General features: G+C 41.3%; 1 protein-coding gene across 3 annotated transcripts in view; it reads right to left on the bottom strand.

The window, feature by feature from the left end:
* The window catches only part of LARP4 (La ribonucleoprotein 4), a 66,223-nt gene extending 64,519 nt beyond the window's left edge, over positions 1-1,704 (bottom strand). For all 3 annotated transcript variants that reach the window (XM_022572184.2, XM_022572183.2, XM_089920706.1), the window contains exon 1: positions 1,530-1,704. Coding sequence is in view for 2 of the 3 variants with exons in the window: in XM_022572183.2 (XP_022427891.1) it covers positions 1,530-1,547 (18 nt within the window). In the remaining variant the exon portion in view is untranslated. The remainder of the gene's footprint in view (positions 1-1,529) is intronic.
* Between the last annotated feature and the right edge of the window lie 13,937 nt (positions 1,705-15,641).

Below are 15,641 nucleotides of genomic sequence, written 5' to 3'. Positions count from 1 at the left end.
TCACATTTTAACAAAGCCAAAGCAATCAATTTGGACCTCAAAAGTTTATTCTGGAATTCATGTTTATACAACTACAACTTCACAGTCCTTTGCCCGGCAAAACACATACACACTTAAAACCTGCAGCATTTGCTTGGCATAACATTCCTAACACAAACTGGCACTGCTTGAAATCAGATATGATTTCTTATTCTGCCTAAGGAAAACAACGAGGATAAAAAACGATCAACAGAATGGATTCAATAATTTTAAATCTCTTCATGATTTACTTGGAATCTTTACTACCAAGGTTGGAATACTCTATAAGGTAGCTGTCTCTTTAAAACCCAATATAAAGATATCAAATTTATCAGCTACATATTGTCGGTTAGATTTAAAAAAAAAGGCAGAAGCATGTGTCTACTTTATGCCGGAATACTATAGATTAAGATTTCCCCCCCCCCCCGCCACGTCCGTCTGAAAAAAACCCGCCATAGACTGGCTCCCGATCCATTATACAACCTGTAAATTCCTTCCCTCATTGAAAAGATTCTTTTTGTGGGCATAGTTAACAAGTGCCAAGCTGCGAAGTTGCAGCTTTGCTGGTTTGACGTTTTCACAATGCAAGAACAATATGATCTGGAATCTACTCAAAGCATTAGCCAGGCAGTCAGCTGATGCTCACTGCACACAAGAGAAAGACAGAAATAAGAGAAACTGAACCTCGTAAAACCACTACGTTTTAAAGCTAAAATAGGCCAACAGCAGATGTTCCAGTTAAAGTAATAAAAGTATTTCTATTGTTAAAATAACAATTAAAAAAAACCCAAACAACCGGCTTTCCCCGAACTAGGTTTCGCTCGTTCTTGAAATTTTCCTTGTAAAGGGCTCTTATCCGTTCATAAAATCAGCCCCTCACCACGGAGCGGCTGCCTGAGTTAACTTTATACAGCCAAATCCTACTGGCTTCTCCTCCGTTCACAGTAACTCGCTTGCCACCCACAGAACGTTCCAGAGATCTAGGGACGGGGACCAAACAAAATTTGGTGGGGGTTGCTAAACAGAAGCTTTCAACTTTCTTTCCCAAACACTTCTACCGAATTTCACCTTCCTGCCTCCGCAGCCCCACATGTTGCTCGCCTGCTCCCAGAGGGCCGCGCGAGGCCTCGGTTCACCCCGGAACGCGCCCACCTGATTACCCTTTTCTCCGCAGACTCCGCCCTCCCCGCCCCCCTCCCCCCCTCGCTCGCCTCCTCTAGAAGGTCCATATGGGACGCTTTCCCCTTCCTCCGATCCTCACGCCGCACCAGAGAAGCCTCGATACTCCACCTTCGGTTCTCCCCCGCCACGGCGCTCGCCTCTCACAGCCTCCTAAAGTGCTGCGAGCGCGCAAAGCGGAGCCGCGGGCCTGCACGGCCCAGGTGCTGTGTCAGCCTATCTGCCGGTTCCGCGCCGTGTACGGCCTGGAAAGTCACATGGCGCTGGAACCGGCCGGCGCCTTCACACTCCTGCTCTCCTCAGAGCAGGACGAGAATCCCAAGTCCACTCACCTCCACGAAGAGCAACATGACTTTCTCCGCTCGGCCCAATCGTTCTCGCCGACGCGACTCCAACTGGCTTACAGGCCGGAGCCCCAATAGCTAGGATAAGGACACTCGCCTGGCCCCTCCACCCGGCAGCGGACCCGGCTCCTCCCCCGCCGTCAGCCGCTGCGGCCTGACCCGCCCAGTCCCACCTCCCTTGAAACAGCAACTGTTTCCGGCTCTAGAGAACAATTGCTTCCGGGAGAAGAGAAAATCCTCGGCGCGCTCAACTTTTGCGCTACCTTTTCCAGCCGCAGTATGGACTGTACTATCATGTGGCCGGGCGGGGGGGGCGGGGGAAGCGATCAGAGGAAGGCACCATTCTGTGCCACGGGAGTATGTAAAAATTTTACAGGCGCATTTTATCCCTGGCGAAACGGATAGTTACCATGGCCATGATAACTCCGCAGTTCTCGTGGCCGAAGACCTAGATCTGATAAAAAGCCGAGCTTGTGCAAAATGTACTGAAAAACAACAAGCCCTGCCGAAAAGGCGGCGGCTCTCAGGGAAAAAGTAGAGAAGGGAAAAAAGCAGCAGTAATAGTAAATATATTAACAGCAACTGCTGTACATTAAAGGCCTACTACATGCCTGGCACTATTCTAAGTATTTTACGTGAATTAATCTAAACAATCCAACGCAATAATACTATTATTCCTATTTTACAGTTGAAGGAGCTCTCTAGAACACACTTTGCCCCAAGTTCCCTTGAATTAGGTAACCACATCTCTGCTCAATATAATCCTATTTGGTAGTACTTAGCCTGGATAGCCTCTTCGTTGATGTTCTGCCATTAATTCAAATGAAATACAACAAAAAAATTTTTTAATTATCTTTATAATTTTCTGTTAGATGATCCAAAATCCTTATTATCTTTAGCAACACTTACTAGGATTTATCCCTCCCTTATCAGTCCCACTTCTATATCCTAGCTCTGACACTCATCGTTTTAAACAGTCATGTCTTGATCTTCTCCAATGGATTTTTTCTATTCTATTATTTCAAAAAATCTTCCTAATTTGAAAGTTTCATTTTTACCAAACTGTTATTTGCTTTCAAGACCTTACCATTCTGATCCTATGTAATCTCCCTTAACCTCAAATGAATCCCTTCATTTTTCATTTAGATACCAAATTAATTTCCCCTTTGAATTGCTGATATTTCTGTCCCATACTCTCCTACTCTGATCTGCAGTAAACTCAACATTACCTCATCTCAATTAAACCAGTCTCCTTACTTTTTCCCTGAAATAACAAACTCTGCACTCACCTCCAAAGCCATGGCTCATTGAAAAGCCTATCTGAAATGCCTTCATTTGTCAGTCAATCTTCTCTCTCCATAAGATTCTCCCAAAGACTCTGCTCCTCACAGGTCTCTTCTTCATGTCCCTTGTTAGCACTTGAATATTATATTCTATCTTAAATTTTTTTTTTTGTTTTTTAGTTTCTTCACAGGTCCCTATCATATATTTTTCAGTCTAGTATAATGGTAGCCACATGGTAGTATCTCAACAAATGCTTGTCAGATTGAAGAGATTTTAAAATTTGCTTTAAAAAGCCTTCATTTCCAGTTGCTGATGAATTCCATGCTGCATAAAAAAATATGAAGAAGAGAGAGAGCACAATAATACTAAATTAGTTTTGTTGACAAGTATGTAGGCTGCTTTGTGAATGCCCACTAAGGTAAGCAATATAAAGAAATCAAGAGAAATTAACAGTTATTTAAGGATCTCACAATATAGTATTATTATCAACAAAGTAATTTAATAGATTAATTATGTTGAGAAATGCTGGGTAATGATAGATATTTTAATGAAACCTCACATTTATATAAATAAATAATTCTCCTTAAATGTGGCCCTTTCACAGGAATGTACAGTGGAGAAAGGACAGCCTCTTCAATAAGTGGTGCTGGGAATACTGGACAGGTACATGTAACTGTTGGTGGGAATGTAAACTGATACAGCCACTGTGGAGAACAGTATGGAGATTCCTTAAAAAACTACAAATAGAACTACCATATGACCCAGCAATCCCATAATTCAAAACGAGTCATGTACCAAAATGTTCATTGCAGCTCTATTTACAATAGCCTGGAGATGGAAACAACCTAAGTGTCCATCATCGGATGAATGGATAAAGAAGATGTGGCACATATATACAATGGAATATTACTCAGCCATAAAAAGAAACGAAATTGAACTATTTGTAATGAGGTGGATAGACCTAGAGTCTGTCATACAGAGTGAAGTAAGTCAGAAAGAGAGAGACAAATACCGTATACTAACACATATATATGGAATTTAAGAAAAAAAAATGTCATGAAGAGCCTAGGGGTAAGACAGGAATAAAGACCCAGACCTACTAGAGAATGGACTTGAGGATATGGGGAGGGGGAAGGGTAAGCTGTGATAAAGCGAGAGAGAGGCATGGACATATATACACTACCAAATGTAAGGTAGATAGCTAGTGGGAAGCAGCCGCATAGCACAGGGAGATCAGCTCAGTGCTTTGTGACCGCCTGGAGGGGTGGGAGTGGGAGAGTGGGAGGGAGGGAGACGCAAGAGGGAAGAGATATGGGGATATATGTATATATATAACTGATTCATTTTGTTGTAAAGCAGAAACTAACACACCATTGTAAAGCAATTATACTCCAATAAAGATGTTTTAAAAAAATGTGGCCCTTTCAGAAAACATTATGAACTTCCTTGAATAAATAGACTTAATTGTGATTTATAGGAAAGGAGGGAGTGATATTTTATGACTGGGGGGGAGGGTGCAGTCTAACAATAAAAGAAAGTATGAAAGTATTCTGGGACTTGGAAACGTTTCCATGAGGAGAGGAGTTTTAAACTATAATGAATATCCAAATTTTAGACAGTTTCCATGGAGGTACTGAGGAAGAATATGCCAAATGTTAGATAAAGAAACCTAAAGTACCGCATCTGGTTTTGAGAGGTTCACCAACTGGTGGATAGAAACAAATAATAAATAGTTACACTCAATGAGATAAGTGCTATAATACAAAGTTTACAAAATGATTTGGGAACACAGGGGAGGGAGTAATTTAGACAACAGGATCTTAGAAGGGAAAATATTTAACTTGCTCTTACATATTGATTGATATTTTTGAAAGACAATTACATTATGATCCCCTGTATCCCTTTCTCTGAAGGATTGAAACAAATTGTTTAAATTTACAAGTTTACAACAAGCACTCAACATAGGACTAAGTTACAATAAGGACTCAACATAGGAAGTTCTCATAGAGAAATTGTTATACATCCACAATTTATATAAAATCTAAAACATACAAAATGATATTACATAGTTTATGAACACATACACCTGCAGTAAAAGTATATAAACAGAGACTAGACACAAATACATCAAATTCATGCTTGTTATGGCCCTCTGAAAAGGGAAAAACAGGAAGGAAGGAGTCTGGGGAGAACACCAAAGGGGACTTCAACTTTATCTCTAATGCTTTCTTTTATTTAAAAATATCTGAAGCAAATATGACAAAATGTTAATATCTGTTCATTCTGGGTGGTAGGCACATGGCTATTTGTTATATTTCTTTCTGTACTTTTCACATTTTTTTTAATTAAAAAATAATCTACACAACCAACAAAACCATCTGTCCTTTTAATTGCTCTAGTGTCCTAAATCCTTTCACCACCTCTACAATCAGAGGAGCTGCCCAAAGTACTCTTCTTTCAGTTAGAAAGCAGCCTCTAAGCGTTCCCTTCAATTTCCCAGCCAACTACAGAACGTCAAAGCCTTCTTCAGTCAGGCTTCTTGAAAAAATGAGCCACTAGGCAGTCAGTGCAAAGAGTGTTATCTTCATGCAAATACTATCTTCCAAGTTACTACAAGTCTAGGAAAAGTTGAAGGGCAGCTGAGGAAGTTGTAACACAATTATTCCATTACAAGCTTAAACATTCTTAAGCGAAACCTCAGGAGGAGAGAAGAACCAGAAGTTACATTTGATACACTGGATCTTGAATTCTAACACCTAGATTTTAAGCTCATTTAAAGCAGGACTATACCTTCTATTTCTTTTAGCGTTCCTGTTTATTCTTTCCTTCCCTCCTTCCCCCCTTCACCCGCTACCATCACAGCATATAGAATGCCTAATTCTCTGCATATAGTAAGCACTCTTTAAATGTTTGAGTCAATGATAACGTCACAATGGGTCTATTATGACATCACTCGGACTGAAACACCACGGCTAGTATCAGGGTACACCACAGATTCTTAGCCACTGTGCCGCCAGAGAAGTCCCACAATACCACAGTATCTTGATTACTGAGGTTTCATAATAATTCTTGAAATCATGTAGTTTTAATTCCTAAACTTTGTTCTTTTTCAATTGTGCCCAACTTCTCTCATCTTCCTTTTACTTCCTTTTCCTCTTCTTGGGCTTTTCTCTCAAGACTCAAACACTCATAATCTGAAACCTGCCTTTGAGACTTCCCTGATGGCGCAGTGGTTAAGAATCCACCTGCCAATGCAGGGGACATGGGTTTGAGCCTCGGTCCGGTAAGATCCCACATGCCACGGAGCTACTAAGCCCATGTGCCACAACTACCGAGCCTGTGCTCTACAGCCCATGAGCCACAACTGCTGAGCTCACATGCCACAACTACTGAAGCCCGCACACCTAGAGCCCGTGCTCCGCAACACAAGAAGCCACCACAGTGAGAAGCCCGGGCACCTCAACGAAGAGTAGCCCCCGCTCGCTGCAACTAGGGAAAGCCCACGCACAGCAAGACCCAAAGCAGCCAAAAATAAATAATAAATAAATTTATTTTAAAAAATAAAAACTGTCTTTATCCACACTGCTTTCTCCCTTTGCTTTTCCATAGGATATTTAGAATCAGTCTGTCAAATACTATTGGGGGAAAAAAAAAAAGCCTACTGGTATTTTGACTGGGAATGTATTGAATTTGTAGATCAATTTGGGGAGAATTGAAATCTTAACAATATTGAGTCTCTGACCCTTGAATATAGCATATATCTCCATTTATTTAGGTCTAATTTTTCTCAGAAGTGCTTTGCATATCTTTTGTCAGATTTATCCCCAAGTAGTTCATATTTTTATATTATTGTAAATAGTATTGTTCCTTAATTTCTATTCTCGATTGTTCACAACTAACAAAGAAATACAATAAATTTTTGTATATTGATCTTGTATACTGAAACCTAATTTATTAGTTTTCATAGATATTCTTTGTACAGTCTTTGGATTTTCTACATAGACAATCCTATCATATACTAATAGAGGCAGTTTTATTTCCTCCTTTCATATCTCTGTGCACTTAAACTTGGTTCTTGACTCATTGGTTAGGCTAGGACCTCCAATATCAAGTTGAATAAAAGTGATGAGACATCCTTGCTTTGTTCTTGATGTTAGGCTTTAGCGGAAAGCATTCAGTCTTCTACCATTAAGTATGAAACAGCTGTATATATTTTATGGCTCTTTATCAAGTTGGGAAATTCCTTCTTTTCCTAGTTTGTTGAGTTTTTTTTTTTTTTTTTTTGCTGTACGCGGGCCTCTCACTGTTGTGGCCTCTCCCGTTGCGGAGCACAGGCTCGGGACGCGCAAGCTCAGCGGCCATGGCTCACGGGCCCAGCCGCTCCGCGGCACGTGGGATCTTCCCGGACCAGGGCACAAACGCGTGTCCCCTGCATCGGCAGGCGGACTCTCAACCACTGCGCCACCAGGGAAGCCCCTGGTGAGTTTTTAATCAGGAATAGGTATTGGGTTTTATCAAAAGGTTTTACCGCATCTAAGGAGATAATCATGATTTTTTCCCCCCTATTTGAATCTGGCAATATAGTGAATTACATTAAAGTTATGAATGTTAAACCAACCTTACACTTTTAGAGTAAATCCCATTTACTCATGATGTAGCATTCTTTTTACTATGTTGTATTCGATTAGCTACATTTTTGTTAACTAAACTTTTTCATAACTAACTTTTTCATCACCCCAAACAGAAACACTGACCCGTTAAACAGTAACTACCCATTCCCCTTTTCCCCCAAACCCTGGCAACAACCATTCATCTTTCTGTCTCTATGAATTTGCCTACTCTAGATACCTTATCTAAGTGAAATCATAAAGTATTTGTCCTTTTGTGCCTGGTTTATTTCATTTAGCATGTCCTCAGCGTTCATCACTATTGCAGTATCTGTTAGAATTTCCTTTCTTTTAAAGGCTAACTATTATTCCATTGTATGTATATATCACGTTTTGTTTATCCACTCATTCATCATTGGACACGCGAGTTGCTTCCACCTCTCTGCCGTTGTGAATAATGCTGCTATGAACATAGGAGTACAAATATCTGTTTAAGTCCCTGCTGTCAATTCTTTGTATATCCAGGAGTAGAATTGCTGGATCATATGATAATTTTATTTTTCATTTCTTAAGGAACTGCCATACTGTTTTCCGTATGGCTGCACCATTTTACATCCTTATCAGCAGTGCACAAGGGTTCCAATTTCCTCACACTCTCACCAACACTTGTTATTTTCTAGGTTTTGGCTTTTTTTCTCATAATAGCTATCCTAATGGGTCTGAAGTATCTCACTGTGATTTTGATTTGCATTTCCCAAATGATTAGTGACGTTGAGCATCTTTTCATGTGCTTGCTTGTCATGTGTATATATTCTTTGGAGAAATGTCTATTCAAGTCTTTTGCCCATTTTGGAACTAGGTTTGTTCTTGTTGAGTTGTAGGAATTCTTTATATATTCTGGGTGTTAACTACTTATGAGACGTGTGATTTGCAAATATTTTCTCCCATTCTGTGTATTGCCTTTTTACTCTGTTGATAGTTGTGCCAATCAATTTTATGTGTCAACTTGACTGGCCTACAGGGACCCCGGACATTTAGTCAGATATTCTGGGTATGTCTGTGAAGATGTTTCTGGATGAGATTGACACTTGAATCAGTAGACTGAGTAAAGCAGAATGCCCTCCCTAATGTGGGTGGGTCTTACCCAATTAAAGACCTGAATAGAACAAAAAAAGTCTAAGCAGAAGGGAACTCCACCTGTCTGACTGCCTTGGGCTGGGACTTTAGTCTTTTCAGTCTTTAGGCTTGAACTGAAACATCAGCTCTTCTTGGGTCTTGGACCTGCTGGCTTTTAGACTGGAACTATACCTTGGGCTCTCCTGGGTCTCTAGCTTGCCAAGTAGAGATCATGATACTTCTTAGCCTCCACAATCATGTGAGCTGATTCATTATAAGAGAAAAAAAAGATATATATATCAACTGAAAAAAAATGCACAACCTAAAAGTTGAGAATTATGTTTTATTTGGTGCAATTGCTGAAAACTTAAGCCCAGGAGACAGCCTCTCAGATAGCTGTGAGGGACTGTTCCAAAGACGTAAGGGAGGACCAAGGATATATAGGATGTTTTGCATTAAAAAAAACCCAACAACAACAGGTAGCTGGAACATCAGAAAAGATTATTGTTAATTAAAGAAAACCAGATATTTCAAGTTAATGAATTTCGCACTTCTCTAAATTCATTAACTGGGAAGATGCAAGAATCTGGGCTCATTGAAATCATTCCTTTGACATGCACCTTAACTACTTAGAGCCAGTATCCTGTTTATCTCCATCCTTGGCATGATCTGGCAATTAAGATATGCAAAATGTCACCACTGGATATTCCTAATGCACTGCTTATAAGAAGCAAGAACCTGGGTGACTGTGTATATGACACTTTCAAACATTTTTGGCAAATTAACAAATATAATGAGATTGGTTGGTTGCTCCTAATGTCACTGAACAAAGTGGGGAAAGAAAAGGATGAGCTCAGGGAATCAGATTCCCAGCTCAAGTGCCACATAAATGACCTGAAAGCTTCTGTGTGTGCCTTAAAGGAGACCCTTAATCTCCTGTAGCTCCAGGCTAAGACTGATGAAATTAAACAAAGAATCTCATTCTCTGACTAGCTGAATTACAAGTTGATCTCCCAGCCTTACTGGGTGGCTAATGTTAAAGTGAGGGCATTGGGACTACCCTGGTGACGCAGTGGTTAAGAATCCTCCTGCTAATGCAGGGGACACGGGTTTGAGCCCTGGTCCAGGAAGATCCCACATGCCGTAGAGCAACAAAACCTGTGTGCCACAACTACTGAGCCCGCGTGCCACAACTACTGAGCCCGCGTGCCACAACTACTGAAGCCCACGTGCCTAGAGCCCGTGCTCTGCAACAAGAGAAGCCACTGCAATGAGAAGCCCGCACACAGCAACGAAGACCCAATGCAGCTAAATATAAATAAATAAATTTATAAAGTAAGGGCATTGACTGAAAAGGAATGGGATCCTGAAAGTTGGAATGGGGATGTGTGGAAAGACTTCGTTAAAGCTTGGGATGTTGAAAGCTCTAAATTCTGATGAGTGTTCTTTGCCAGGGGAGCGGCCTCTTCACCCAACACCAGTGGGAATGGCCACTCCACCCCTGTCTGAGAGTATGAACCCTGCATTGCCTGAGGAAACTGTACTGACCTCTCCTGAGGCAGTTGTCATGCAAGACAAGGCTGAGTTTCCTCAGGAACCACTCCCACAGCATTTCTTTCTTTCTAGATCTATAACTAGATTCAAATCCCAGTAGGCCACTAAAAGTGAGGTACAAAGGGTGACCCATGAGGAGGTACACTACAGAAGAACTACTTGAGTTTTCTAATTTTTACAGGCAGAAATCCAGGGAATATGTGTGGGAATGGATGTTAAAGATGTTAACATGTTAAAGATGTTAAAGATGTGGGATAATGGTGGAAGGAACATAAAGTTGGATCAGGCCAACTGATGTAGACTCACTAAGCTGAGATTCAGTATTTAACATTTCAGCTTGGGGAATCAGAAAAGGTTCTAACAGTTTGGTTGGTTGACTGAAACATGGACCGAAAGGTTACTCACAGTGAATAAGTTAGACATGCCAGACTTGTCTAATGTAGGGGAAAGAATTAAAAGGCTTAGAGAAATTGGAATGTTAAAGTGGATTTGTCATTGAAGATCTGCTCATCCAACCTGGGAGAGTCCAGAAGACATACCTTTCATCATGACTGTGAGAAACAGATGTACGAGAGGAGCCTTGGCATCCTTGGAGAACTCTGTGATCACTCTTCTCTGTAGACCAGAACTTACAGTGGGAAATCTAAAAACAATGGGAGTGATTGGATCCTGAGATGCCAAGGACCAAGTGGTGGCAGTCAACCATCAAAGGCCAAGTGGGCATGGTTACCATAATGGACAGCAGAGTCAAAGCATCAATGAGAATAGTCTGACTTATGAAGAACTATGGCATTGGCTAGTCGATCGCGGTATTCCTACTAAAAGTAAAATAGTTAGGAACCTACTAAATTCTTACCTGATCTGTATAAGTGGAAAATTTCTAGGTCAAGTGAACAAAAGTCTAACCTGAATCGTAACAACAGAGAGTCATGGCCCCTCAATCAATTCTCAGACTTAAGCCAGTTTACAGACCCAGAACCACTTGAATGAAGGGGAGGTTGGGTTTCCTTGCAGAAGGACACTGTCAAATTTTATACTATTAGTCCTTCTCCAAGCCTTCTCTGAAGAGAACTGGCCTTTTACCAGGATAACTGTGCATTGGAGAAAAGGAAATAACCAGACCTTTTGGGGACTACTGGCTCTCAACTGATACTAATTCTAGGAGATCCAAAGTGTAATCTATGGTCTACCAGTCAGAGTAGGGACTTATAGAAGTCATGTGATTAATAGAGTTTTAGCTCAGGTCCATATCACAGTGGGCCCACTGGGTCCCTGAACCCATCCTGTGCTTATTTTGCCAATTCTGGAATACGTAAAAGGAAAAGACATACTCAGCAGCTGGCAGAATCCCCACACTAGTTCCCTGACCTGTGGACTGAGGGCTATTGTGGTGGGAAATGCCAAGTGGAAGCCACTAGAGCTGCCTTTACCTAGGAAAGTAGTAAACCAAAAACAATACTGCATTTCTAGAGGAACTGCAGAAGTAAATGCCACCATCAGGGAAAGATGCAGGAGTGGTAATTCCCATCACATCCTCATTCAACTTGCCTGTCTGGCTTGTGCAGAAGAGAGATGGACCTTTGAGAATGACAGCGGATTATTGTAAAATTAATCAGGCGGTGACTCCAGTTGCAGCTGATGTACCAGATGTGGTTTCATCGCTTGAGCAAATTGTCACACACTCTGGTACCTCGTATGCAGCTACTGACCTGGCAAATGGCTTTCTCCATACCTGTCAATATGGACCACCAGACGCAATTTTCTTTCAGTGGGCAAGGCGAGCAATACACTTTTATTGGTCTACCTCAGGACATACCAACTCTCCAGTTTGGTAGAATTCACCAGTGAAGCCACCTGGTCTAGGACTCTTCTTTGTTGGGAGGTTTTTTATTACCGGTTTGTTCTCTGTTCTAGTTATGTGTCTATTCAGATTTTATATTTCTTTGTTATTCAGTTTTCATATGTTTTGTGTTTTCAGGAATTTTCCCATTTCATCTAGGTTAACAATTTGGTGGCATACAATCGTTCATAGTACCCTCTTGTAATCCTCCTTATTTCTTTAAAATTTTTAAAATTGAAGTATAATTGATGTACAATATTTTATGTTATGGGTGTACAATATAGTGATTCATAATTTTTCTTCCGCCCACCCAACCATCTATCCACCCATCCATCCACCCACCCACTCATTCATCTACCCATCCACCACCGATCCACCCATCCATTCACCCACCCATTCCGTGATTCACAATTTTTAAAGGTTATACCCCATTTATAGTTATTATAAAATATTGACTATATTCCCTGTGTTGTACAATATATCCTTGTAGCTTCTTTTATACCTAATAGCTTGTATCTCTTGTTCCCCTACCGCTATACTGCCCCTCCCCCCTTCCCTCTCTCCACGGGTAACCACTAGTTTGCTCTCTATATCTGTGAATCTGCTTCTTTTTTGTTATATTCACTAGTCTGTTGTATTTTTTAGATTCCAGATATAAGCGATATCATACAGTATTTGTTTTTCTCTGTCTGACTTATTTCACTAAGCATAATACCCTCTAGGTCCATCCATGTTGTTGCAAATGGCAAAATTTCATTCTTTTTTATGGCTGCGTAGTATTCCATTGTGTGTGTATGTGTACATTTTCTTTTCTTTTTTATTTTTTTTGGCCACACCACGTGGCATGTGGGATCTTAGTTCCCTGACCAGGGATCAAACCCACACCCCCTGCAGTGGAAGCACAAAGTCTTAACCACTGGACTACCAGGGAAGTCCCTATGTACATCTTCTTTATCCATTCATCTTTATCCATTCATCTGTTGATGGATGCTTAGATTGTGTCCATCTCTTGGCTATTGTAAATAATGCTGCTATGAACATTGGGGTGCATGTATCTTTTCGAATTTGTGTTTTTGTTAATCCTGTTTATTTCTGTAGAATCAGTAGTAATGTCCCCACATTGATTTCTGGTTTAAGTAATTTGAGCAATCTCTTTTTTTGTCAGTCTAATTAAAGGTTTGTCAATTTTGTTGATTTAGGGGGAAAAGTCAACTTTTTGTTTCATTGATTTTCTGTATTGATTCTCTAAACTCATTTATTTATTTATTTGGGACTATGCCATGGGGCATGTGGGATCTTAGTTCCCTAATCAGGGATTGATCCCGTGCCCCCTGCAGTGGAAGCTTGGAGTCTTAACCATTGGACCACCAGGGAAGTCCCTATACTCTTTTTTTTTTAAGTCTGCTCTAATTTTTCTAATCCTTCTTTCTGCTAGCTTTGGGTTAATTTTTCTTTCTCTAGTTCATTCAAGGTATAAAGTTAGGTTGTTGACTTGAGACCTTCTTTTTTTCATGTTTATTTCTATAAATTTCCCTCTTAGCACTGCTTTTGCTACATCCCATAAGTTTTTTGTTTTTTGGTTTTTTTTTTTGGCTGCGTTGGGTCTTCGTTGCTGCACGAGGGCTTTCTCTAGTTGTGGCGAGCGGTTCACAGGCTTCTCATTGCAGTGGCTTCTCTTGTTGCAGAGCACGGGCTCTAGGCACACGGGCTTCAGTAGTTGCAGCACATGGGCTCAGTAGTTGCAGCATATGGGCCTTAGAGCATGCGGGCTTCAGTAGTTGCAGCACATGGGCTCAGTAGTTGCAGCATGCAGACCTTAGAGCATGCGGGCTTCAGTAGTTGCAGCACACAGGCTCAGTAGTTGTGGTGCACAGGCTTAGTGGCTCCGCAGCATGTGGGATCTTCCCAGACCCGGGATCAAACCTGTGTCCCCTGCATTGGCAGGCAGATTCTTAACCACTGCACCACCATGGAAGTCCCCCCATAAGTTTATTTATTTATTTATGTTTGGTTGCGTTGGGTCTTTGTTGCTGCACAAGGGCTTTCTCTAGTTGCGACAAGCAGGGGCTACCCTTCATTTTGGTGCATGGGCTTCTCACTGTGGTGGCTTCTGTTGTTGCGGAACTTGGGCTATAGGCACGCAGGCTTCAGTTGTTGTGGCTCACGGGCTCTAGAGCTCAGGCTCAGTAGTTGTGGTGCGCGGGCTTAGTTGCTCTGCAGCATGTGGGATCTTCCCAGACTAGGGGAAGAACCTGTGTCCCCTGTGTCCCCTGCATTGGCAGAAGGATTCTTAAACACTGCACCACCAGGGAAGCCGTCCCTCCATAAGTTTTTGTATGTTGTGATTTCATTTTCATCTCTAAGTATTTTTAAATTTCCTTTGTAATCTCATCTTTGACTCACTTGTTTAAGAATGTGTTAATTTCCACATATTTGTGAATTTTCCAGTTTTCCTTCTGTGGTTGATTTATAATTTCATCTCACTGTGGTTGGAAAAGATACTTTGTATAATATAATTTTAAATACATTGAGATTTATTTTGTGGCCTATCCTGGAGAAGGGTCTATCCTGGAGAATGCCCCACATGCAGTTGAAAAAATTGTGTATTCTGGGTTTTTTTGTTTGTTTTTGGCATGTGGTAAGGCATGTGAGCTCTTAGTTCCCTGACCAGGGATCAAACCCATGTCCCCAGCATTGGGAGTGTGGCGTCTTAACCACTAGACCACCAGGAAAGTCCCTTTTCTTGTATTCTGTTATTTGATGGAGTATTCTGTATACATCTATTATATCTAGATGGTTTATTGGTTGTTCAAGTCCTCCATTTCCTAATTTATCTCTGTATAGTTGTTCTGTCCATTACTGAAAGTGAAATCTCCCCTTATTGCTGTAGAACTATCTATTTCTCCCTTCAAGTCCATTAATTTTTGCTTCTTATATTTGGAAGGAATGTTATTAGGTGCGTACATTTTTATAATTGTTATATCTTCTTCCTCTATTAAACCTTTTTATTACAGTCTCTTGCAATCTTTTAAAAAATTTAAACTCTATTTTGGGGGACGGAGTCAAGATGGCAGAGTAGAAGGACATGGAGTTTGCATCTCCCCACAACTAGGGCACCTACTAAGTGCTGGTGGGGACCTCAGATACCTAAGGGGACGGGAGGAATCCCCACGTGACCAGGTAGGATGTGGGAGGGAGAGGGGAAAGAAAAATGGAGGTGGGGCTGTTACAGAGGAAGAAACAGAGAGAAGTTAGAGTCTCACAGAGACCAGAGTGAGTCATTCCCCCAGTCACTGCTTGGACATTTGCCTAGGAAACAAACTTAAAGACAAGTGAGAGGGGAACCAAGATGGCAGAGTAGAAGGACGTGCTCTCATTCCCTCTTGAGAGAACACCAGAATCACAACTAGCTGCTGGACAATCATCAACAGGAAGACACTGGAACTCACCAAAAAAGATACCCCACATCCAAATACAAAGGAGAAGCCACAATGAGACAGTAGGAGGGGCACAATCACAGTAAAATCAAATCCCATAACTGCTGGGTGGGTGACTCACAGACTGGAGAACACTTATAACACAGAGGTCCACCCACTGGAGTGAAGGTTCTGAGCCCCACGTCAGGCTTCCCAGCCTGGGGGTCCGGAAAGGGGAGGAGGAATTCGTAGAGAATCAGACTTTGAAGCCTAGTGGGAATTA

Source organism: Delphinapterus leucas, chromosome 11 (genome assembly GCF_059928025.1).
Source record: "Delphinapterus leucas isolate spDelLeu-1000000601 "Yukka" chromosome 11, BTC_Dleu_Yukka2, whole genome shotgun sequence".
Classification (NCBI taxonomy): Eukaryota; Metazoa; Chordata; class Mammalia; order Artiodactyla; family Monodontidae; genus Delphinapterus; species Delphinapterus leucas.
This window is presented reverse-complemented; position numbering and strand designations above follow the sequence as displayed.